This window comes from Bufo gargarizans, chromosome 1, assembly GCF_014858855.1.
Source record: "Bufo gargarizans isolate SCDJY-AF-19 chromosome 1, ASM1485885v1, whole genome shotgun sequence".
Classification (NCBI taxonomy): domain Eukaryota; kingdom Metazoa; phylum Chordata; class Amphibia; order Anura; family Bufonidae; genus Bufo; species Bufo gargarizans.
In genome coordinates this window covers 251224426-251249329 of record NC_058080.1, presented here as the reverse complement: position 1 = coordinate 251249329, position 24904 = coordinate 251224426, and the positions used below count along the sequence as shown (strand labels likewise).

General features: G+C 41.7%; 1 protein-coding gene across 2 annotated transcripts in view; it reads right to left on the bottom strand.

The window, feature by feature from the left end:
* The window catches only part of UNC5C (unc-5 netrin receptor C), a 388634-nt gene extending 380717 nt beyond the window's left edge, over positions 1–7917 (bottom strand). For both annotated transcript variants that reach the window (XM_044302504.1, XM_044302505.1), the window contains exon 1: positions 7347–7917. In XM_044302504.1, coding sequence (XP_044158439.1) covers positions 7347–7461 — 115 coding nt within the window. In that variant the 5' untranslated portion in view covers positions 7462–7917. The remainder of the gene's footprint in view (positions 1–7346) is intronic.
* Between the last annotated feature and the right edge of the window lie 16987 nt (positions 7918–24904).

Below are 24904 nucleotides of genomic sequence, written 5' to 3'. Positions count from 1 at the left end.
GCCTCAAGCCGTAAGTCAGGAGTAATGGGTAATCTAACTCCTGTTTCTTCAGCATCACAGCATCTGTTAGACTGCAATACTATTTACGGTAGAGGATATATGATGGCTTTCCAGTATATTGCAGTTTAAATATTTCGGAAATCATTCCCAATATGGTACGATATCACAGTTTCCATTAATGCAAATGAATAAAAATAGTTGTTGTCAAGGGAAGCTTGAATCCCATGCATAATTGAAAGACTGAATGAAGTATTTACTGTGAGTGGGGAATGGGAGTAGCTCCTTTTCTGCTTTAATACAGGACATCATTTAAGATCTACTTGCTGAGACTGCTAATGAAAAACACACAGTGGCGCTTTATGTGCCAAGTTCATAACTGTAGACGTCAATACAATTGCAGATCTCTCCAACTGTCACCCCCTCCTGGCACATTGTCATCTATGATGGACAATCTAATGCCTGCCCCACAGATGTGTCCAGTAAACTGCCATGCTGATCTGCAGTCTGACTCTTGCAGTTTTTTTTGGCGCTATTAATAAAGACAGCCTTTTAATTCATTAGTTATGCTTATTTTTCGGTTTTCCTTTATTAGTATCCACAGTTTATGAGATTTATTCTGCCTGTACATTGTTTTTTCTTCTAGTGACAGTACATACTAACACAGGCTAGACACTCACAAATGCTAAAGTTTACCTAAGTTTCCTTCCTTTGAAAGGATAAAAAATATCATGCTGAAGAGCAATGTTAACAATCCAAGCCTGGTTGGTAAAGCAGCGCCTAATGGAAGGATTATGAGGGGGACAGAGAGGTCACTCCATGAAGACAGGGTGACAAAGCAGTGGGTCAATGCCAGGAGCTGCCCTGAAAGCATTTGACAATTAGCTGATTTGTTTGAATTCCTTAAATTAAGTGAAATCACTGCACAAGCACTGTGATGTCACTAATCCCACATTTTGGGGAGGGGTTGAGGGGGCATGACCTGCTACTAATTTTACATAAGATTTAAACAGCAAAAATTGGGACAAATTAACAGAGTAACAAGCCTAGTGTAGATTGTAGTCTATACGTAAAGTTGATATCTTATTACATGATAAACTAATGGAATGCATTGCAGCAGTTCAAGAAAAGGGGTCATCTGTCTTGGACAATCCTTAAGATGCCCATACAGCTTTGATAGCTGCCAGCTGAATGCTCAATTAGCTGACAGCTATCTCTTTACAACTTCCTCTTATACATACATGTTCAACTCGGCCGATCGTGTATATCCTTTTAAAGAAAAATCTAGAAAACGTCACTGCCAGACACCCCAAGCAGCAGATTATTTCCCAGGAGAGCAAATCATCTGTTGGGGGAAAGTTGGGAGTTCTCCATACACGTTGGAATACCAGCCACCCCCACATTAGTTTGTAGGGTGGCAGATTCATCTGACAATTGTTTAATGTGTATCTGAGCCTTTACTTGTTAGAAAGGTCCCTTAACAAAATATCTTTCTGATCACCCAGCAAACTTCTGTAATCTACGGGGGAAACTTGGAAGAAAATGTTCAATTTCCATGCACCACCACAAGGGAAATGAAATATATGGCTGCATGTGACGTGTGACTGACTTTTTTTAACGGCTTCCACGCATCCGTTTTAAGAACAGTGAGTCTATGGAGTGCTAGCGAGTGAATAATGGACGTAAAAAAATAGAACATATTTTTCAGTCCCTTTACAATTGAAAGGACCATTAAAAACTGATGTCGTTTTTTTTTTTTTTTTAACGTCCCAACCCCTGCAGTGCCTTCAGTATATTTTATGCCCCCACAGTGCCCACTGGACATCAAGCGACACAAACAATGATCCCAGTATGGATAAATAATAGTTACATAGTTATTACGGTTAAAAAAATACATAAGTCCATCAAGTTCAACCAAGTGACAGGTGGTGATGGGAATCCCAGAAGGGATAATATTTTCTTTGTGCCCCTAGTTTGAATAATTACACACATAGCACCCCCTTAATATACATAATGCCCTCCCAGCCCTGGTGGTATAGACAGAGCCATTAAAAAAATACTCTCCTCATCCACTTACACATGATGGAACACTTGCTGGACCTGCGCTCCCAGCATGATGACCTCACCACACTTGGAACGTCAAGTCCTAAAGTCCTCACACGTGCAAGTGGATGAGGTTTGGTACCTGTCTATATGGTCATTAAAAAGTGTGCTATTGATTTCAATGGGTCCGTCTGGCCATAAAAAAATAAAAAAAATGGCGATGTGAATAGCCCTATTGACTTCAAAATTGTTCTAAAAACTGCAGTTTGACGGCCGTTACAAAAATGCCTTTCACACAGCCGTTTTTCACTGTCATGTGAATGTCGCCATTCTAATTAATAGGTTGACAGTGCAATCTAGGGCAGGACAAGTCTTCCAGAGTGGGAGCTGTTCCTTTGAACTGTCCTCCACTCTGTTACCAAAGAATTCCCCAGGATACAGAGCATATTTCCTTACACAGTTTGGCAACACACATTTGTGTGCTCTCTACCGAAAACTCTTCATAAGTGCAAGTAAATGTATTCGGTGTTTTTATTCTGCACAGAACCTTGTTCAAATGCCTCTGTTTATGACTTGCTTCGTAATGTGTAATGCATGAGATTTTACATCAAGCTTCCAGACCTTAGCCGTGAAGAAGGAATTGGTTCACACTCTATTGTTTCATAATAGACTCAATAAAATAATCTATGAAAAATCATATTCGCTGTGTCATACGCCATATACAGTATATATATATATATATATATATATATATATATATATAGTATTAAAACCCAAAGAAAAACGCTTTTAAACCACATACTACTATATGCAAGTGTCAGACAGAGCCACTAACGTTATGTCTATGAAGTGTCACCTCCTTTAGCTTTGCCTTTTAATCTACATCCAGATAATATTTTAGCTTACACTGCCTCTGTCTATCAGCTAGGACTGAAAGCAAAGCATGTCTGATCATGGCTCTGAAAAGCTTGCCTGCCTCCGTGTCAATCAGAGAAAACATTTCTTATCTCTATCCAGAATGATGAAACCACATGGGTAATATCCAAGGCAATGCTCACTCAACCATTTCAAGCATATTAAGCTTTCAACTTGGCTCCCTCACAAGCACAGACTCACCTGTCCCTGGTCAAGAATTTGTGTCTACTGTCCTAACATAGATGCCCATTTGACGACATAGTTGCATCCATAAGGTAACCCCAACCTCTCGCTTTTTTTGAAGTTGTCAGAAAATCTTGAGCTATAGAAAATCACTTTGAAATTAAGCAGTATTAATCATAAGAGCTGGATACCTGGAGATCTATAGATAAAACACCAACCCACATATGACAGCGGATAATTTACTTATCAAGTTTAGGCTATCTCAGCCTTTGTTCTTTGTCCCACTACATCAGTGAGATGCTTTGATAGTCATGCATGTTAGACACAGTAGATGAAGATGTTAGGACTGGAAGGGAGCAAAAAGGTTATTCAACCGCCAAAGGTTGAGCAGAGCCGATCTACATTTGACTTCTGCTCCAAGTTAAAATGGTCATCAGAAGTTCAACCAAATATAAAAAAAAAATCTTCCTTATATAGCACCAGCATGTTCCACACATATCAACATCACTTACATCAGTCCCTGTGCTCAATGGGGCTCACAGTATACATTCCTTATCTTACACAGCCTTGTTTCACAGAGCATATCAGTAGGGAGGAAACACACGGAGAACATACAACCTCCTTGCTGAAGTTGTCCTCGGTCAGATTTTAATCCAGGACCCTAGCGCTGCAGGGCACCAGTGCTAACCACTGAGCCACTGTGCCATCACCCTAAAACCATGCTATATAATCATTTATTAGAATATAAAACTATAAATATAATTATAACATCAAATAATTACATACATTTTTGCATAATACAGATGCAGCATTGCTGAATATCTCATTTAACCGCTTGGGACTTCATCTTAAAAGAATTTTAACTGATGATCATAATAAATTGATTGATAATGTACTGCCTCTGAGGGATGAAATCCTATCGCCCTTGGCGTTTCCATTACTTCCTCCACAGTACAAAAGTTACAATAGTTGTGCTACACAGACAGCTATTGATGTCATCAACTACTTATAATCCAGAATTATTGGAAGGCTTTTTAATTTTTTACTTTTACATAAAAATTTTCTCTTGCGTTTTATAACGAGGCGCAGAGTTACAGTATGTGAGTACTGAATCGGCCATACATCATACGAGACCCATCAGTTCCATGATTTGTGACAATCTCTAAAGGGGCTAGGCTGCTTAGTTCAGCTGATTAAGGAAAAGAAACTTAAGCATTTTTCTTTTTTTCCAGGAACCATATAACAGCTTTCTCCCAAGCATTAAGAAATCTGCTCATCTTCATTATTTTCTGCACCAGACTCCCACTCACTGGAAGAACTTGCTTCTAGTCCTTGGAGTTTTATCAACAGATGCCATATATATATATATATACTCCCTAAATGCGGAGAAATGCATTCAAATGAAGCCAATAAAGAATTTATGGAGAACTAGTCCATTCTATACTCTCTGTGGTTTTTTAGATTGAATCTGCAGTATTAGACATTATCATAGAATAGACTCTGCTAGCACAATGGAGGCAACTGCTTTAGAGACTGGGCCAGAATTAGCTTGCTGGTTCGGTCTCTACATAAGGTAAACTATCTGTTGTCTGTTGGGTCACTGCTACATGGTCTATGACTACCCTGCCTTTTGAATCAATGTCCATGAAGATTAAAGGCGAAACCAAAAAAAGTTTTACTGACTACTTGCTTTGGAAATGCACATAGTTTAATTATCTGCACTTTGTCTTGGTCTCTTTCCTACGTCTGGAGAAGATACTTTGATATGAGTCTTCTCTGACCTTTCTGACATCATGTCTACAGATCAAGACTTGTGATAAGGGGGTCATAGATCCCACCTCCTTGAGAATATGCAGTTACAGTCTTGACAGAAGCTTCTCTCCTGGATCAGTATCATATGCATAGGCAGCTTCCCAGAGGACAAAACACATACCGTACCTGTATCTTTAATTCACTAAACTCATGCCAACCCTTTCCATCCGCTCCACAAGGCTACATTCAAGGATGTCTTTTCACCGCGGTTTTCTGCTTCATGTACCTTTTTATTCTAAGCCTTGTAAATCAAGGTCCTTTTTTTTGTTAAGTGCATGTTGTAGATTCCATCATTCAATCCTATAAACTATAATGTGAAATGTGTGGCCCCTGCAATTATTCTCAATAATGTAAAAAACACATTAACAATGAACTATTACCTGAAAGGAACTTGTCCTTGGTGACTTCTCTTTATACCTATTATTAGAGATATACAATAGTATAAAAAGTCCTGATGTTTACTCAGCCCATACCAAGCCTGAAATTTACAATTATTTGTATTGCATTTATTTTTATTGAATAAAAAATATGGGGCATAAACTTTATACTTTAGTGGAAGACATGTATTGCACTGGCAGTGCACAAACAGAATGGAGGATTACCCAATTTCCCCATGTCAAAGGAAAGCCCTGGCTTTTCCAACCATTTAAGGTGACAGTTAATGGGTTTGCATGCCTTTAAAGACTTCCTTTGGTTAGAGAATAGTAGATTTAATTTCTGCTCCCCTGGACTCTGCTGATACAATCCATGAGAACTATCATCATATCCATGGGGGGGATTGGGTGGATATCAAACGCACTTGATAAACAGCTATCAATTTAAAGCCACATGCCCAAGCCTAGCGGAAACATGTGCCTTGATTTTCTTGTCTCATTCTCTTCTCAGGGTAGTAATCCCTTTATCTCTTGGCTGATTGTCTTTATTGATCTTGTTTCCCACCAGCCCATCCTGGTTTCTCTGAAGAATTTTATCTAAGGAGGAAGCCTATTTGGAAATCTCACAGCACTGATTATAGCTTTATTTTCAGCAACTGTCTATATTATGCAACCTCCTGCTTCAATCACAAAAACCCTACTAGACAGTCCATGGTTACAATGTTTCATAGCTGATAATACAACCTAAGGCTGCATCCACAAAATACGGATAACAGCAGTGCGCGTCCCGCAACTTCTTCGTAGAAAACAAACAAGAATAGGACATGTTCTATACCTTGTGGAGCGGATGCAGACAGTACACAGATGACCTAGCCCGCATGCGATTCTCAAAGATACAGTCCTTTGCACGAGGCCTAAGTTTGCTAAGCATATACTTGTGGCTAAATTATAGTTTTAGTCTTCACTTCTTTAACACTTATAGGTGTGTTAAGTCTAGAATATAATGTGCTATGGGCATGAATGCATGATGATGCTATTTTGTCCAACACACTAAGGCTTTTTTAGGTAGTAAATTAATAAGCTTAATTCTAAAAATTGTCTCTAAAGCACCACTTGACTGTTGACAAGAATCAGTCATCCAATAAAGCAAATAAAACAAATAAAACTTTTCACACTTTATATATTATATCTGCAGGCTTCTTAAGATTTGGCCATTTTCTGGTAATGCTTTCAGCTGTAATGCTTGATGTGTTTAATTAGCATGAATCCATAGCAGTACACTGTTATCTAGTAATAGGATCAAAGCCTATGGAGTGCAATGTGATGGCGATGATGTCCTGAATTGTTTGCTATGGAACGTATATCACAGCAGAGTGAGCCTCACTAATTACTCCCAGTAATACCTGGCCCAGTGTATAGTAGCAGACAGCCAGGCTGGCATCCAGTGTGGTACCACCCTGCGCAGCTCAGGGAGACTAGTTACAGCCCAGAGCTCTGCCCTCCACTCTGCACATCATGAACTGAATGCTTTGCTTGTGTCTCATTCCAGTAATGAGTTCCTTTACATTGCTCAGCGCTCGGCTTGGAAATGCGAAAAGTGAGAGGAAAGAACGTGTAATGCTTCACTAAGTCCTCACATCATCACGACAGCCCAACGACAAGGGGATCTGAAAATCCCCGTGTCCGCCGGTTTTCCAAAGCTTGATCAAACCTAGTAATCTCATAAAGACAAACAAAATGCATTAAAAAAAATCTCCTCTCCTCCCTATTGATCCTCCAAGAGGCAACCTGAACTGATTCACTAGAAATCTTGAACCTGGCCAATAGGTTCGACCATCCGTACCACAGACACACAAGTCAAGAATTATATCTGGAACTTGCAGACGTTGACCGTCCATCACACATTCATGTGAACACATAGAAACATACAGAAGACATCTAAGGCAGCAAGGACCTGGAGATGGAGACCTACATCCATACCCACTACCCTTATCCCTTACCTGCCCAGTGCTAAGTTCTTACCTTGAGCTGCAAAAGTACTGCTGGCAGTCAATATGGCCAGGGCAGGTAGGAAACACATTTGCAGGATGTATCCAAGCCTTAGACCGCAGCTGGCAGTTTCCAGACCCTTCCTCATGGTATTGGAAGGCACAACAAGCTGGCTCAATATAGCTGGGCAAACTCCACTTTCTTCAGCTCTGTGACAGTCTGCCAATAGTTACGCAGACAATTAGAAGTACATTTATCTCCTCACACAAAGTCACAAAGATCTCATGCCTAAATGGTCATCACAACGGCTGCCTCTGACTGTTCTCCAGCTTCATTAATCCCTCATTGATAGGAGAAAATATGTGCAATGTGTCAGAAAGTAAGATAAATCCGTTCGGAGGAAATGAAACCAAGCTGGGGGGAAAAAAAATAAAAAAAATCACTGTAGAAATGCTTTAAAATCTTGTGTGATGTTGTAGAGCACGGCCGGTTAGGATCCTAAAAGCCCATTGAGTCAGTGAGCGCAGGTAGAGGAGCATGAGGTGAAGCATCAGTAGTGCACTGGAGCTGTGTGAGAGCACACGCATGAGGAAGGCAGAGAGAATGTGTGTCTGCCTCTGTTCTCTGTTACAAGGAGACTGTGAGAAAGTCAGCTTCTGCTACCCTGCTCCCTCTCCTCTCAGCCCTACCTCCCCGCCTGCAAGAGCAGACATGGATCCCTGGATCTGGAATCAGCACTCCGTCTAAGCCCTGGCAACAAAAACACATTTGTCCTTTACTCCTGCACCTCATTAGAATCCCTTCTGCTGCCACAGCTCGGCAGGGAAGGGGTTACACGCTAATGCATACGTTACCTTCAGGTTCCTTGTAAAACACAGATTCCTTTTTACCTCTGGATTCATCACAATTTAACTCAGAAGCATTAAAGTCACCTACAGCATATTACTGGCCACGGGGATGGCGCCTTGTGCTACCAAATCGAATAGTTTTGATCAGGACGTATATAACGCCTATGGATCTAGTGTCTCGTAAATATAACGATTATCTGTAGCCCAGAAAATGATTGCTTTTGATCATCTAAACCATGACTAATACTTAATGCGCCTCACAGTGGGTTAAAACTCGCAACTCATCAGATTGCCAGATAGTGATCGCATCATCATGATCAAAGAGCTATTTTCAACCATTTCTGATGGATCTTCTAAAAAAAAACTGTTTTTAACTGATCAGATGCAATTGTTTCGGTACCATCCATGCAGAAAATGCTGCATCTCCCCTGCCTTAAGGCAGTATTACACTGTCTGATGTCCGAGCACCCATGGACAATAACGCTTCCATCAGCACTTTATTACACCAGCTGAATGTGGGAGGAATGATCGCTACCGCCATCGTTCCTCCCTCATTCAGTTCTGTTGAATTTTGGCTTCACAGGAAAATGTTCTGTAAACAATCGTCTTTTATCTTTTGATGAAACATGCCAACCAGCCAACAAACGAGCGTTTGCTTGTTCATCGGCTGATTGATTATATGAGCCAATTATCAGGAACTGGCGTCCTTACGACAACATATCAGCTAGACGTATGCAGCTGCCACTGAAGCTGAATTTCTAAAACTCTATCCCTTACTGGACATATGGATTTCATAGAGAGGGGTTCAAAGTTCGCCCTCCATGAGCCATATTAAAATGCCATTCAGTAAAGCTGGCCATGTGTATTAGATGAATGTTGGCTGTCCGATCATCTAATGTATATGGAGGTTTCCTGACTTTCCCCCCACAGGAGATGTTGGAGGAAAGAAGGGTCAGACATGTTCAATTTTAGCATGTCCAATCCTTTTTTCTGACAAGACATAAAAGGTGTCTTTTCCCCTCTACTGGTGAACAACACGTGAGCTCGGGCGAGCTGGGTATGAATTTATATGGAGGATTGGGAGCAAGTGAGGTATGTGGCCACATATTCCAAAATAAATCATCACGTCTAGTCTTTCTTTAGAGAAAAGTTATAATTTATTGCATTCCGGTTTCATGAAATGAATGACCTAGCCTCAGGATACGTCACCAATATCGGTGGGGTCTGACACCCAGCACTGCTGATAAGCTGTTTGAAGAGGTTGTGGCGCTCATGCAAGTGCCGTGACATCGTTCATGTTTACCTAAGGGTGCATTCACAAAACCATATGTACTTTACAGTCCGCAAAACGTGGATCTGCCAAAGATACAGTGCCTATCCTTGTCCACAAAACGGGCAAGAAAAGGACATGTTCTATCATTTTTGCAGGACTACGGACTGGCCATATAGATGTGGACAGCATACGGTGTGCTGTCCGTATTTTCTGCTAAAATGAACGTATCCGCATCCTATCCGCAAAAAAAGATGCAGACCAAAAATACTTGTGTGTCAATGGAGCCTAAACATGCATGCGTGCTATGACTCCACCAAGCAGTTGATCAGGGGTGAAGGGAATCAGACCCCGCCGATCTGATACTGATGACCTATCCTGAGGATGGCACTGGAATACCCCTTTACTATTGGCACTTGCTTAGGCTGATCACGTAGGTTTGTTTCACACTTGCGTTGTTGTTTTCAGGTATTGAGATCTGACACAAAAAAATGTTTCCGTTTAGCCTTCATGTATTCTGAATGGAAAGAGATCCATTCAGGATGCATCAGGATGTCTTCCGTCTTGTGACCGGACACAAAATCGCTGCAACCCAAAAAAGCGGATCTGTCACCCACTGACTTTAAATGTATTTAGTGACAATCCATTTTTTTACACAACGGAATGGACGCATCCTGATGTGCAAAAACAAAACGGATCCGTTTAATTCCAGATCTCAATATCAGAATTAACAATGCAAGTGTGAAAGTAACCTTACAAGGAATGTATTAGGCTAGATTCACATTAGCGGCAGGGGAGTCTGGCAGGCTGTTCCGGCGGGTGACCAGCCTGTCGGATCCGTCCTGCCGCAAGTTCACGTGTGCCCCCGGACTGCCGCTCCTTCCCCATTGACTATAATGGAGGCAGGGCGGAGTTACGGTGGCAGCATGACAGCGCATGGCGAGAGGCAGCCGGACTAAAACTGCATGTCGTACTATTAGTCCGGCTGCCTCTCGCAGTGTGCTGCCGCCGGACCTCCGCCTCTACCCCCATTATAGTCAATGGGGAAGGAGCGACAGTCCGGGGGCGCACGTGAACTAGCGGCAGGACGGATCCGACAGGCTGGTCACCCGCTGGAACAGCCTGCCGGACTCCCCTGCCGCTAGTGTGAAAGTACCCTTAGCGTATTGAACGCTGTGTCCCTATTGTTGCCATATAATCTGGAGTAAGAAATAGAATACATGAGTTGTATATGTAGAGCATGATATAATATAGAAGGTGACATATAATGTTATTACTTCTTCTCTGGTGAAATTCTAAGAAGCATAAGGTTAATAAGAGCTGATCATAGCGGCAATCACTGGTCTTATTAATATTATTATGGACATTGATTATGCAGGGAATATTAAACAGGCCATGTACTGAATTACAAATGTTGTTTCTATTGAAAGTGGGAAAAATATTGATGGGACAAATTATTGACTAGAAAAGATTATACTGAAATTAGAACGATCCTGCTGATGATTAATATGTATTCTCTGTATGTTCTGTAGGAACACGGGATAAACTCCATATCACCTTGTTTTGGTCAACATTCATCATGGAGAATTTTTCACGAGGAATCCCAGAGGAAGATCCAATGTTGTTAGTAGCCAGAGCCATCAGCACATAAGTCATAAAGGACACCTCCGGTAACTAGAGCAATTCTTCAAGTATGGGAATTAGGCATCAATGGGAGACGCAATCATTTCAACCTGATGGGGTCAATACGTTCCTCTTCTTACTGGTCATGGGTACATGGTACAATACTGGATCACATGGGTTTGTTGTAATAATGGATATACCTTAAAATGGCATATACTGGGTGAATAACAATGATATGGAATATAATGTGTAAAGCATGTGACTACAGCAGTAATCATTCAAGCCTTAGGAAGGTGGCGGTCCGCTGAAACGCATAGCTGAGGTTTTTTAGTTTATGGTTTTTAGTAATAAACCAGCGTTTTCTTTTGGTACCGATGTAGCAGGCTGTGCTCCCTTTTTTGTATGTGCTTCCTTACAGCCATAATCAGTGGCTTGTTACCAAGAGTCAGACATTAACAGAGCAGTTTGCAGCTGCCATTTATTACTTTAATGTTTAGGTGAATAATCTAAGGATTCCTGGTTGCCGTTGTTTGCGGGTTTTATTGCTGGCCTGATATGGGTGCTCTGTAGCTGGCGGTGCGAACTACGGAACCGTATTTACTGTATGGAGAGAAAACACAGATATAATGATGAAGACAGACAGAAAAAAAAGACAAGCAGATAGATAGATAGAAAGAAAGATAAATTAATAGGCAGCACGGTGGCTCAGTGGCTCAGTGGTTGGCACTGGTGCCTTGCAGTGCTGGGGTCCTGGGATGAAATCTGACCAAGGGCAACATCTGCATGGAGTCTGTATGTTCTCCCCATGCTTGTGTGGGGTTCCTCCAGGTACTCTGCTTTCCTCCCACACTCAAAAGACATACTGATAGGGACCTTAGATTGTGAGCCCCATTGCGGACAGTTGGATGATAAGATCTGTAAAGCGCTGCGGAATATAGTGGCGCTATATAAGTAATAGATGATAGACAAAGATAGTACAGACTGGCCCAATAACTGCAAAAACTAGCCAATCCCAGAGGTCAACAGATCCTGACATGGCACAGAGAAACATGCAAGTCCAGGGAGAGCAGATTGTGCCAACAGTGCGCCCAGGAGGATGAGACCCACTACCTGTTATCCTGCTCCACATACTCCCCAGTGAGGGGCATTTACTCTGCAAGAAGGACAAACAGAGACAATACATCCTGGTGAAGAAGAAAATGTTCTGTCATAGCATTGATATATGGTCATGCATACCATGGTCCTTATAAACACAGGGCCACTAGTGTACCACCCCCTGCACACATAAAACATAGCACAGTAGACAAGCAGTGTACACTATAATTTCTGTGCGGGGTCATTTTAGGGTGTGGAAGCCACAGGGGGATATGTAAATGCAAAAAAATGCCACAAGGGGGCCCACTGAGATTTATTGCCCAAGGGCCCACATGAAGCTGGAGCTGGATAGATAGATGGATAGTAGATAATAGATAAATAAGAAAGATAGATATGATAGATAGATAGATAGATAGATAGATAGATAGATAGATAGATAGATAGATAGATAAAGATATAAGATATATAGATAGATAGATAGATAGATAGATAGATAGATAGATAGATAGATAGATACATATCAAATCGGACAGCACTCCAAGACTTGAAAAGACGTAATGTGTTTATTCACCCATGTGGAAGATAGATAGATAGATAGATAAATAAATAGATAGATAATATATATATATATATATATATATATATATATATATATAGATATATATATATATAGATAATAGATAGATAATAGATACATAGATAAATAGATAGATAATATATAGATGGATCGATAGATAGATAATAGATATAGATAGATAGATAGATAGATAATAGATAGATAGATAATAGATATAGATAGATAAATAGATAATAGATAGATAGATAAATAGATAATAGATAGATAGATAGATAGATAGATAATAGATAGATAGATAATAGATATAGATAGATAATAGATAGATAGATAAATAGATAATAGATAGATAGATAGATAAATAGATAATAGATAGATAGATAGATAGATAATGGATATAGATAGATAATGGATATAGATAGATAGATAGATAGATAATAGATAATAGATAGATAGATAGATAGATAGATATAGATAGATAGATAGATAGATAGATAATAGATAGATAGATGGATAGATACAGTTTCAGTACTTTATTCTTTGTGTATATAACTGCCATATGATACAAAACTGTTCCATAGAAAATAATACTGTAAAGTGTTTTTTTTTTAGGTTTATTGTACTAGTAGTATTCTTTCTATGAAAGCCTCCTGACGGTCTTGAAGGCAGCAGAACTGCTAGATGATACCCTGCTAATATGTTCTCAACATGGTCTGCTAATAACCTACATCACACGCACCTACTGTTTTGTTATGTGTAGTAAAGAGAAGAGACGTGGGAAGTATTTGAGGAACTCAAGAAAGATAAGAATGTGAAAAGTCCTCTGTACAATAAAATATGGGAGGTACCCCCTAAGGGTTAGACAACCTGTGGTTCACCAGCTGTTGTTACACCACAACTTACATGATCCTTGGTGTGCTACTTAGATGGCACCATGCTGTCACTTCTAAGTGATGAGCAAAGGGATAGATTACAATGAGCACTATGGTGGGTGATTGATAGGACTCCTAAAGATAGATATATCTTTCCCAATGTTTTTCTTGCAACATTGCACATATGTTTAGACGCTTGGGATTTTTTTTAATGGGATATGGAGAGTGTGTTTTCAGTAGACGCCCCTGGCAGGAAAATACTTCTTTGGAAATCTTCAGTAAGAGGGATCCCCCACTAATTTTGCTTTATAGTAATCTTTAAATTACCATCTGGTCTAGGACCTTCCATCGAAACTTGTCATATCCATACATAGGTCATATCTATATTATGTATGTAACATAAAGGCCAATCCCAGATTTGCATTCTGCCTCTGAACGTGGCCAGGTGCAACGCCCCCAAGTGGCATTACCACTGCTGCACCCTGCTTCTGTCTGTATATGCAATTACCATGTCATCTTATGCCTTTATTCCAGGTCCTCCATGTAGTGTGCATTTCTTCCTATGCATTTGTATAGTTCATGTAATAACCTGGTTCCCCAGTGGGTGGCAGCATACTTGGCAGTGTTACTCTACAGAGGGTGGAACCTGGCTTTCCAGCTCTCTTATACTCTCCTTCAAGAAGCAAGTATGATCTTGGTAGAACCAGTTAGTTCCTGTACTCCATGCTATAGGGAGAAAATCTGACGCTCCTCCCTGGTGGGACTGAGCTCCCCCTCAAAGCCAGCTAGGACAAAAAGGTCCTAGGATCACAGTGGGAGACAGACTTAGAACAACATCATCAAGCAGAAAGGAAAGCATTCCTATTTAATATTGTTGACATAGCAGAGCTGAGAAAGCTACAGCATATTAGAGCTGAGATTGATGCAGAAAAGTGTGCCTGCCAAAGTCCTGCTAAAACCTGTTGGGAACCAAGACAAGTTCTGTGGATTGTTTGGATTATCATTTATGCAAAGTAAAAGAAACTGTTGATCTTCCATACAACCAAGTCTGGACTCAACTTTATTTCTACACTATCCAAGTTAACTACCCTTTTGCACTGCTTCGGACGGCCACGTCTGGGTTCCAACCGTATCCAGGTAAGTAGCAGAGTGACACGTGCAACACAACATCTTCAGGGATATTGTGGCCAATTCTACACCACCTTGGCAATTCTACACCTGGGTACCAGCACTTCACTTAAAGGGAGCTTTGTGCTTCCGTTGCTTCACTGCAACTGGCGTAGTAAAAATCTCTTAAAGGGTAAGGGATACCCCAGATGCTGAACCCATCTGTTGCACATGCACATCATATCAAAGCTGAGACCATTCATTTTGGCAGGGGGCCGGTGACCACCCAGCATGTGTGAGGATATCCAGACTCTTTCCGAATGGCATGTGACGTCACAAGAAGGATCAAGCATGTTGGACTTTAGGAATCTGGTGGTGCATAGTCCCTTCTCTGCATGGTGTGTGAGATTTAAAAAATTTAATTCACGTGATTCAAAAAGTTTCTGCACACAACTTCACATGTGGTGTGGATTTGAAATCAGCAGTAGGTCCAGGAGCGTAGCTATAGGGGAAAGAGGGGAAGCGGCTGCTATGGGGCCCAAACTCATAAAGGGCCCACCCAGGAGGAGAACTTAAAAGATTATTATTATACAATTACATTATATACAGAGACACTGTAGGAAACAGACGGAGCGACTGCCGGGCCTCATCTGAGAGCACGATCTTGACTAGCCACAGGAGTGGGGGTTGCACAAGAGGAGGGGGTTGTGAATAAGTTGCTGGGTGGAGGGGCCTCATTTAAAAATTTGCTGCGGGGCCCAGTCATTTCTAGTTATGCCAATGAGCATGTCAATTTATGCTGCAGATTTCCCCCAGGCGTATCACCATTTGCATTGTATAGGGTGGAATCTGCGTGAAATCCACGGCATTCATGCTGCAAATTCGGATGAAATTCGGCAAGATGCAGCAGTAGCCAGGAACCCAGTTCTATGCTCCTGCAACAAAGGAGCAGGTGATGAGATGCTCTGCAATACCCTCTCCCTTGTGTAGGTTGCAAACAGGGGGTACAAAGAAAATTTATCAGAGTCCTTCTGTAAATCTTTGTTTAGTGTTACTGACTAGTGATGAGCGGCATAGGCAATATTCGAATTTGCAATATTTTGCTAATTTTTGTCCGAATATTCGCCATACATTTGCAAATTTGAGAATTCGTGATCTCCAGTCACTTGATTGTGAAAATCGGCAATGTAATATATTTGCGATAAATTTGTGATAAATTCGCGATTAGAATATTCAACACTATTTGCGAATACGAATATATAGCACTATATTCTAAATATTCGCAAATTCTCAAAGCGGTGATATTCGCAATTAAAATTTGTGATTCTAATATTCGCGCTCAACAGGGGTCGCACAAGTTCTCGTGTGCCCGGCCGCTGTGGCGTTATGTGACCACCAGACTTCTACTTCTTTGGTCAAAAGTATGTACGATTCTAGGAGACTTACATGGAGGCTATCATAGACTTATCATCATAATGCATTATTGGAATCTCTGCTTATGACAACTTATTTTTGGTGGAAACAAGATCTTCCAGTAAGCTGATCATGAGGATCGAGCCACAGGAATCAGAGCTGAACCAGGCAGCAACTGTTCATCTGCCCTGAAGTGCCACCATAGGGGAGATGTGGTATTACACAACTGCTTTTGAAAGAAATAGGCTGCTTGTAAAATGCATGGGCACGTCTTTGTAGCCAATTTAAAGAGGACCTTTTACCTCTCCAGTTTGATGAAATAGCTTTATGCATTCCCCATGTAATACCAATTCTGGGGCATCCATTCTTATGGCTCTATGCTGTGCCATTCCTTTATTATTCCTGCTAGAAGTTATGAATGAACTGCTAGCAGTTTACAGTGAAGGTCCAGCTGGATGTTACCTGTTTGGGTGGGGAAGGGGGTGTCCCTGCCCAGTCTGAGACTGGCAGCACTGATTGGATAATGTCAGACTGTGCAGGGACACATCCCCAACAGCTAACACCCAACTGGACCTTTATTGTAAACTGCTAGCAATTCATTCATAACTAGCAGGAATAATAAAGGAATGGCAGATCACAGAGTCATACGAATAGATTCCCCAGAACTGTTACTAATATAGACATATCAGAAGAGGTTACAGGTCCTCTTTAAAGGGGCATTCCCAACTTGGACATTTATGGCATATGCCCTAAATGTATGATAGATGTGGGTTCTATTACTACATGAACAAAATGGGTCCCCATTTTGTTCACTTTGCTCAGTCCTGAATGAGGAATTCCACTCTATTTGTTCAGATTTCCCTGAAATGGTGTTTGAAAATTGATTTTCTAAACTACACAACCCCTTTAAAGTGGTTATTACATGATTAATGTAAAAATTGATAATCAGACATCATATAGTACATGACAATCTCTTTTTAACCACTTCAACCCCTCTAGCTAAAACCCCCTTAATGACCAGGCCACTTTTTACACTTCTGCACTACACTACTTTCACCGTTTATTGCTCGGTCATGCAACTTACCACCCAAATGAATTTTACCTCCTTTTCTTCTCACTAATAGAGCTTTCATTTGGTGGTATTTCATTGCTGCTGACATTTTTACTTTTTTTGTTATTAATCTAAATTTAATGATTATTTAGCAAAAAAATGAAATTTTTCACTTTCAGTTGTAAAATTTTGCAAAAAAAACGACTTTCATATATACATTTTTCGCTAAATTTATTGTTCTACATGTCTTTGATAAAAAAAGAAATGTTTGGGTAAAAAAAAAATGGTGTGGGTAAAAGTTATAGCGTTTACAAACTATGGTACAAAAATGTGAATTTCCGCTTTTTGAAGCAGCTCTGACTTTCTGAGCACCTGTCATGTTTCCTGAGGTTCTACAATGCCCAGACAGTACAAACACCCCACAAATGACCCCATTTCGGAAAGTAGACACCCTAAGGTATTCACTGATGGGCATATTTTTTGTCATAAGATGATATTTTTTTATTTTTTATTACAAAGTCTCATATTCTACTAACTTGTGACAAAAAATAAAAAACTTCCATGAACTCACTATGCCCATCACAAAATACCTTGGGGTGTCTTCTTTCCAAAATGGGGTCACTTGTGGGGTAGTTATACTGCCCTGGCATTTTAGGGGCCTAAATGCGTGAGAAGTAGTTTGAAATCAAAATCTGTAAAAAATGACCGGTGAAATCCAAAAGGTGCTCTTTGTAATGTGTGCCCCTTTGCCCACCTAGGCTGCAAAAAAGTGTCACACATCTGGTATCGCCGTACTCAGGAGAAGTTGGGGAATGTGTTTTTGGGTGTCATTTTACATATACCCATGCTGGGTGAAAGAAATATCTTGGCAAAAGACAACTTTTCCCATTTTTTTATACAAAGTTGGCATTTGACCAAGATATTTATCTCACCCAGCATGGGTATATGTAAAATGACACCCCAAAAGACATTGCCCAACTTCTCCTGAGTACGGCGATACCAGATGTGTGACACTTTTTTGCAGCCTAGGTGGGCAAAGGGGCACACATTCCAAAGAGCATCTTTAGGATCTCACCGGCCATTTTTTACAGATTTTGATTTCAAACTACTTCTCACGCATATGGGCCCCTAAATTGCCAGGGCAGTATAACTACCCCACAAGTGACCCCATTTTGGAAAGAAGACACCCCAAGGAATTCCATGAGGGGCATGGCGAGTTCCTAGAATTTTTATTTTTTGTCACAAGTTAGTGGAATATGAGACTTTGTAAGAAAAAAAATAAAAATAAAAAAATCATCTTTTTCCACTAACTTGTGACAAAAAATAAAAAATTCTAGGAACTCGCCATGCCCCTCACGGAATACCTTGGGGTGTCTTCTTTCCAAAATGGGGTCACTTGTGGGGTAGTTATACTGCCCTGGCATTCTAGGGGCCCTAATGTGTGGTAAGTAGTTTGAAATCAAAATGTGTAAAAAATGACCTGTAGAATCCTAAAGGTGCTCTTTGGAATGTGTGCCCCTTTGCCCACCTAGGCGGCAAAAAAGTGCCACACATGTGGTATCGCCGTACTCAGGAGAAGTTGGGGAATGTGTTTTGGGGTATCATTTTACATATACCCATGCTGGGTGAGAGAAATATCCTGGCAAAAGACAACTTTTCCCATTTTTTTATACAAAGTTGGCATTTGACCAAGATATTTATCTCACCCAGCATGGGTATATGTAAAATGACACCCCAAAACACATTGCCCAACTTCTCCTGAGTACGGCGATACCACATGTTTGACACTTTTTTTCAGCCTAGATGCGCAAAGCGGCCCAAATTCCTTTTAGGAGGGCATTTTTAGACATTTGGATCCCAGACTTCTTCTCACGCTTTCGGGTCCCTAAAATGCCAGGGCAGTATAAATACCCCACATGTGACCCCATTTTGGAAAGAAGACACCCCAAGGTATTCAATGAGGGGCATGGCGAGTTCATATAATTTTTTTTTTTTGGCACAAGTTAGTGGAAATTGATTTTTTTTTTGTATTTTCTCACAAAGTCTCCCTTTCCGCTAACTTGGGACAAAAATTTCAATCTTTTATGGACTCAATATGCCCCTCACGGAATACCTTGGGGTCTCTTCTTTCTGAAATGGGGTCACATGTGGGGTATTTATACTGCCCTGGCATTTTAGGGGCCCTAAAGCGTGAGAAGAAGTCTGGAATATAAATGTCTAAAAAATGTTATGCATTTGGATTCCGTGAGGGGTATGGTGAGTTCATGTGAGATATTATTTTTTGACACAAGTTAGTGGAATATGAGACTTTGTAAGAAAAATAAAATAAAAATAAAATATCTATTTCCGCTAACTTGTGCCCAAAAAAATGCCTAAATGGAGCCTGACAGGGGGTGATCAATGACAGGGGGGTGATCAGGGAGTCTGTATAGGGTGATCACCCCCCTGTAAGGCTCCATTCAGACGTCCGAATGTGTTTTGCGGATCCGATCCATGTATCCGTGGATCTGTAAAAAACATACGGACGTCTGAATGGAGCCTTACAGGGGGGTGATCAATGACAGGGGGGTGATCAATGACAAGGGAGTGATCAGGGAGTCTATATGGGTGATCACCCCCCTGTCATTGATCACCCCCCTGTAAGGCTCTATTCAGACGTCCGTATGTGTTTTGCGGATCCGATCCATGTATCCGTAGATCCGTAAAAATCATACGGACGTCTGAATGGAGCCTTACAGGGGGGTGATCAATGACAGGGGGGTGATCAGGGAATCTATATGGGTGATCACCCCCCTGTCATTGATCACCCCCCTGTAAGGCTCCATTCAGACGTCCGTATGTGTTTTGCGGATCCGATCCATGTATCCGTGGATCCGTAAAAATCATACGGACGTCTGAATGGAGCCTTACAGGGGGGTGATCAATGACAGGGGGGTGATCAATGACAGGGGGGGGATCAGGGAATCTATATGGGTAATCACCCGCCTGTCATTGATCACCCCCCTGTAAGGCTCAATTCAGACGTCCGTATGTGTTTTGCGGATCCGATCCATGTATCCGTGGATCCGTAAAAATCATACGGACGTCTGAACGGAGCCTGACAGGGGGGTGATCAATGACAGGGGGGTGATCAATGACAGGGGGGTGATCAGGGAGTCTATATGGGGTGATCAGGGGTTCATAAGGGGTTAATAAGTGACGGGGGGGTGTAGTGTAGTGTAGTGGTGTTTTGTGGTCATTTACACAGCTACCTGTGTCCTCTGGTGGTCGATCCAAACAAAAGGGACCACCGGAGGACCAGGTAGCAGGTATATTAGACGCTGTTATCAAAACAGCGTCTAATATACCTGTTAGGGGTTAAAAAAATCGCATCTCCAGCCTGCCAGCGAACGATCGCCGCTGGCAGGCTGGAGATCCTGTCTCTTACCTTCCGTTCCTGTGAACGCGCCCGCCTGTGTGCGCGCGTTCACAGGAAGTCACGGCTCTCGCGAGATGACGCGTATATGCGTCACTCTGCGCAGAGCTGCCGCCTCCGGACCGCAGATCTGCGTTAGGCGGTCCGGAGGCGGTTAACAAAGCTAGAACCAGCCCTGTACCTCACATGGATCCAGAGACCTCCCCATTCAATGCTCTGCTCAGAGGGTGGGGGGGTTATCAGGAGGCGTATACTTTCTTCTGTAGTTTTCTACCTATCACAGCTCAGGGGGCAGGTCCTTTCTGCTGCAGCTCTCTCCCTGTAACTGTCACAGTGTGTAACAGTAGACAGGACCTGAGGAAGTTAAAGGATGGAACTGAGAATGTGAGACCAGTGAGGTGGCCAGTGAAATAAGGAAAAGAACAAACAGCAGGTGGCGCTATACAGATACATTTTATTGAATAACTCAGTGGCTATAATATATTTTTAATTACATGCAATTGCTAAAGTATTCCGATTCTGGTGATGGTTTTAAAATGTAGAATATTTTTCATGGGACAACCCCTTTAACGAAGCAGATCTAAAGCTCTGCTACATCTGTATGTAACCCTTTAGATGCTAAGGATTTGCGCTGGAAATGTGACTTAGGGTACTTTCACACTAGCGTTTTTCTTTTCCGGCATAGGGGCTCAATACCGGAAATGAACTGATCAGTTTTATCCCCATGCATTCTGAATGGAGAGAAATCTGTTCAGGATACATCAGGAGGTCTTCAGTTCAGTCACTGAACGGCGTTTTGGATGGAGGAAATACCGCAGCATGCTGCGGTATTATCTCCGTCCAAAATGTATTAGTGCCGCAATGCCGGATCCGTCTTTCGGTAAAAATGTGAAAAAAATATATAACGGATTTGTTTCTTTGGAAGACATCCGGAGAGACGGATCCATTCTTTCAATGCATTTTAAAGACGGATCCGCATCCGGATCTGTCTACAAATGCTGTCCGTTTGCATGCAGATTGCAGGCAACGGAACTGCTTGCCGGATCACTCTGTCACAAGTGTGAAAGTAGCCTTCAGTGTCACTTCACTCCTTGGCCATCTTTCTTGTAGGACAAGCGTTTACAACATAGGTCCGCTGATTAAATCACACGTGACAACCTGTCATTATTCTTTAAGAGATTTAAGCAGCAAATGACATAGGGTAAAATAACACACAATTTCTGCGACTGCACTCTGCTATTATTAAGTGCAGCACCAAACTGAACCATCTATCAGAGTCCCGTAAAAACAAATTAGTATTGGTTTTATTATGGCTGTTATTATTATTTAATACACCGGGGGCTCCTACTAGTGGCTGGAATCACCACCAATGTGTCAGAGGAGGGGATGTCTCTAGGATTTTTCGAGCCAGTAAACTGGATGAATGTCGCAATGTAGCAGTCCTCCGCAGTGTCCAAGCTCCGACATGTTATATGATTTCATAGTGTACAAGAAGTCTTAAGGGGCAACACAATAGCACTCTACAGCGCCTACATTATTTTTATTACATGTGGTTTAGGACAATGATGGCTCGCTACTGCAGAAAATATAACACAAGAAACTTTCTATCATCCATGCTAATCTGTAAAGCATATACCAGGGCTGCATATTAAAGTGACCCGCTGGTTCGGGATAAAATGTTGCCATTACAGGGAAAATGCATTGTTAAAGGGGCTGTCTCACTTCAGCAAGTGGCATTTATCATGTAGAGAAAGTTAATACAAGGCACTTACTAATGTATTGTGATTGTCCATATTGCTTCCTTTGCTGGCTGGATTCATTTTCGCATCACATTATACACTGCTTGTTTCTATGGTTACGACTAGGGATGAGCGAACTCGAACTGTATAGTTCGGGTTCGTACCGAATTTTGGGGTGTCCGTGACACGGACCCGAACCCGGACATTTTCGTAAAAGTCCGGGTTCGGGTTCGGTGTTCGTCGCTTTCTTGGCGCTTTTGTGACGCTTTCTTGGCGCTTTTTGAAAGGCTGCAAAGCAGCCAATCAACAAGCGTCATACTACTTGCCCCAAGAGGCCGTCACAGCCATGCCTACTATTGGCATGGCTGTGATTGGCCAGAGCACCATGTGACCCAGCCTCTATTTAAGCTGGAGTCACATAGCGCCGCCCGTCACTCTGCTTTGATTAGCCTAGGGAGAGGTTGCGGATGCGACAGTAGGGCGAGATTAGGCAGATTAACTCCTCCAAAGGACTTCACTTGATTAATCGATCGATCTGCAGCTGTGCATCATTGAGCTGCTGAAATTCAAATGCTCACTCACTGTTTTTAGGCTGCCCAGACCGTTTGTCAGTCACTTTTTTCTGGGGTGATCGGCGGCCATTTTGTGTCTTGTGCGGTGCTGCGACCAAGTGCATCCAAGCTGCGACCAAGTGCATTTAACCCTCAATGGTGTGGTTGTTTTTTGGCTAAAGCCTACATCAGGGTGAAGCTGTCACACCAAGTGCATTTTACCAGCAATAGTCTATTCATTTTTTGGCCATATACTAAATCAGGGGCAAGCTGCGCCTGTCACCAAGTGCATTTAACCCTCAATGGTGTGGTTGTTTTTTGGCTAAAGCCTACATCAGGGTGAAGCTGTCACACCAAGTGCATTTAACCAGCAATAGTCTGTTTATTTTTTGGCCATATACTACATCAGGGGCAAGCTGCGCCCGTCACCAAGTGCATTTAACCCTCAGTAGTGTGGTTGGTCAAGCTGTGACACCAAGTGCATTTAACCAGCAATAGTCTGTTCATTTTTTGGCCATATACTACATCAGGGGCAAGCTGCGCCCGTCACCAAGTGCATTTAACCAGCAATAGTCTGTTTATTTTTTGCCCATATACTACGTCAGGGCTGCGCCCGTCACCAAGTGCATTTAACCCTCAGTAGTGTGGTTGGTCAAGCTATCACACCAAGTGCATTTAACCAGCAATAGTCTGTTCATTTTTTGGCCATATACTAAATCAGGGGCAAGCTGCGCCCGTCACCAAGTGCATTTAACCAGCAATAGTCTGTTCATTTTTTGGCCATATACTACATCAGGGCTGCGCCCGTCACCAAGTGCATTTAACCCTCAGTAGTGTGGTTCGTCAAGCTGTGACACCAAGTGCATTTAACCAGCAATAGTCTGTTCATTTTTTGGCCATATACTACATCAGGGGCAAGCTGCGCCCGTCACCAAGTGCATTTAACCAGCAATAGTGTGGTTATTTTTTGGCCATATCCCAGTCTAATTCTGTCACTAAATCCATACCGGTCACCCAGCGCCTAAATACTAGGCCTCAAATTTATATCCCGCTAAATCTCTCGTTACCGCTGTCCTGTTGTGGCTGGGAAAGTTATTTAGTGTCCGTCAAAGCACATTTTTTGTTCTGGGTTGAAGTACAATTCCCAATTTAGCAATTTCATAATTTAGTGGTTCCTGCTATATCAGAGCTATTTGAAATCTATCCCTAAAAGGGTATATAATATTCAAGGTGCACATTGGGTCATTCAGAATAACTTCACACACACCCGCTACTGTGTATTTCCAAGTCTAATTCTGTCACTAAACCCATACCTGTCACCCAGCGCCTAAATACTAGGCCTCAAATTTATATCCTGCTAAATCTCTCGTTACCGCTGTCCTGTTGTGGCTGGGAAAGTTATTTAGTGTCCGTCAAAGCACATTTTTTGTTCTGGGTTGAAATACAATTCCCAATTTAACAATTTCATAATTTAGTGGTTTCTGCTATATCAGAGCTATTTGAAATCTATCCCTAAAAGGGTATATAATATTCAAGGTGCACATTGGGTCATTCAGAATAACTTCACACACACCCGCTACTGTGTATTTCCAAGTCTAATTCTGTCACTAAACCCATACCTGTCACCCAGCGCCTAAATACTAGGCCTCAAATTTATATCCTGCTAAATCTCTCGTTACCGCTGTCCTGTTGTGGCTGGGAAAGTTATTTAGTGTCCGTCAAAGCACATTTTTTGTTCTGGGTTGAAGTACAATTCCCAATTTAGCAATTTCATAATTTAGTGGTTCCTGCTATATCAGAGCTATTTGAAATCTATCCCTAAAAGGGTATATAATATTCAAGGTGCACATTGGGTCATTCAGAATAACTTCACACACACCCGCTACTGTGTATTTCCAAGTCTAATTCTGTCACTAAACCCATACCTGTCACCCAGCGCCTAAATACTAGGCCTCAAATTTATATCCTGCAAAATCTCTCGTTACCGCTGTCCTGTTGTGGCTGGGAAAGTTATTTAGTGTCCGTCAAAGCAC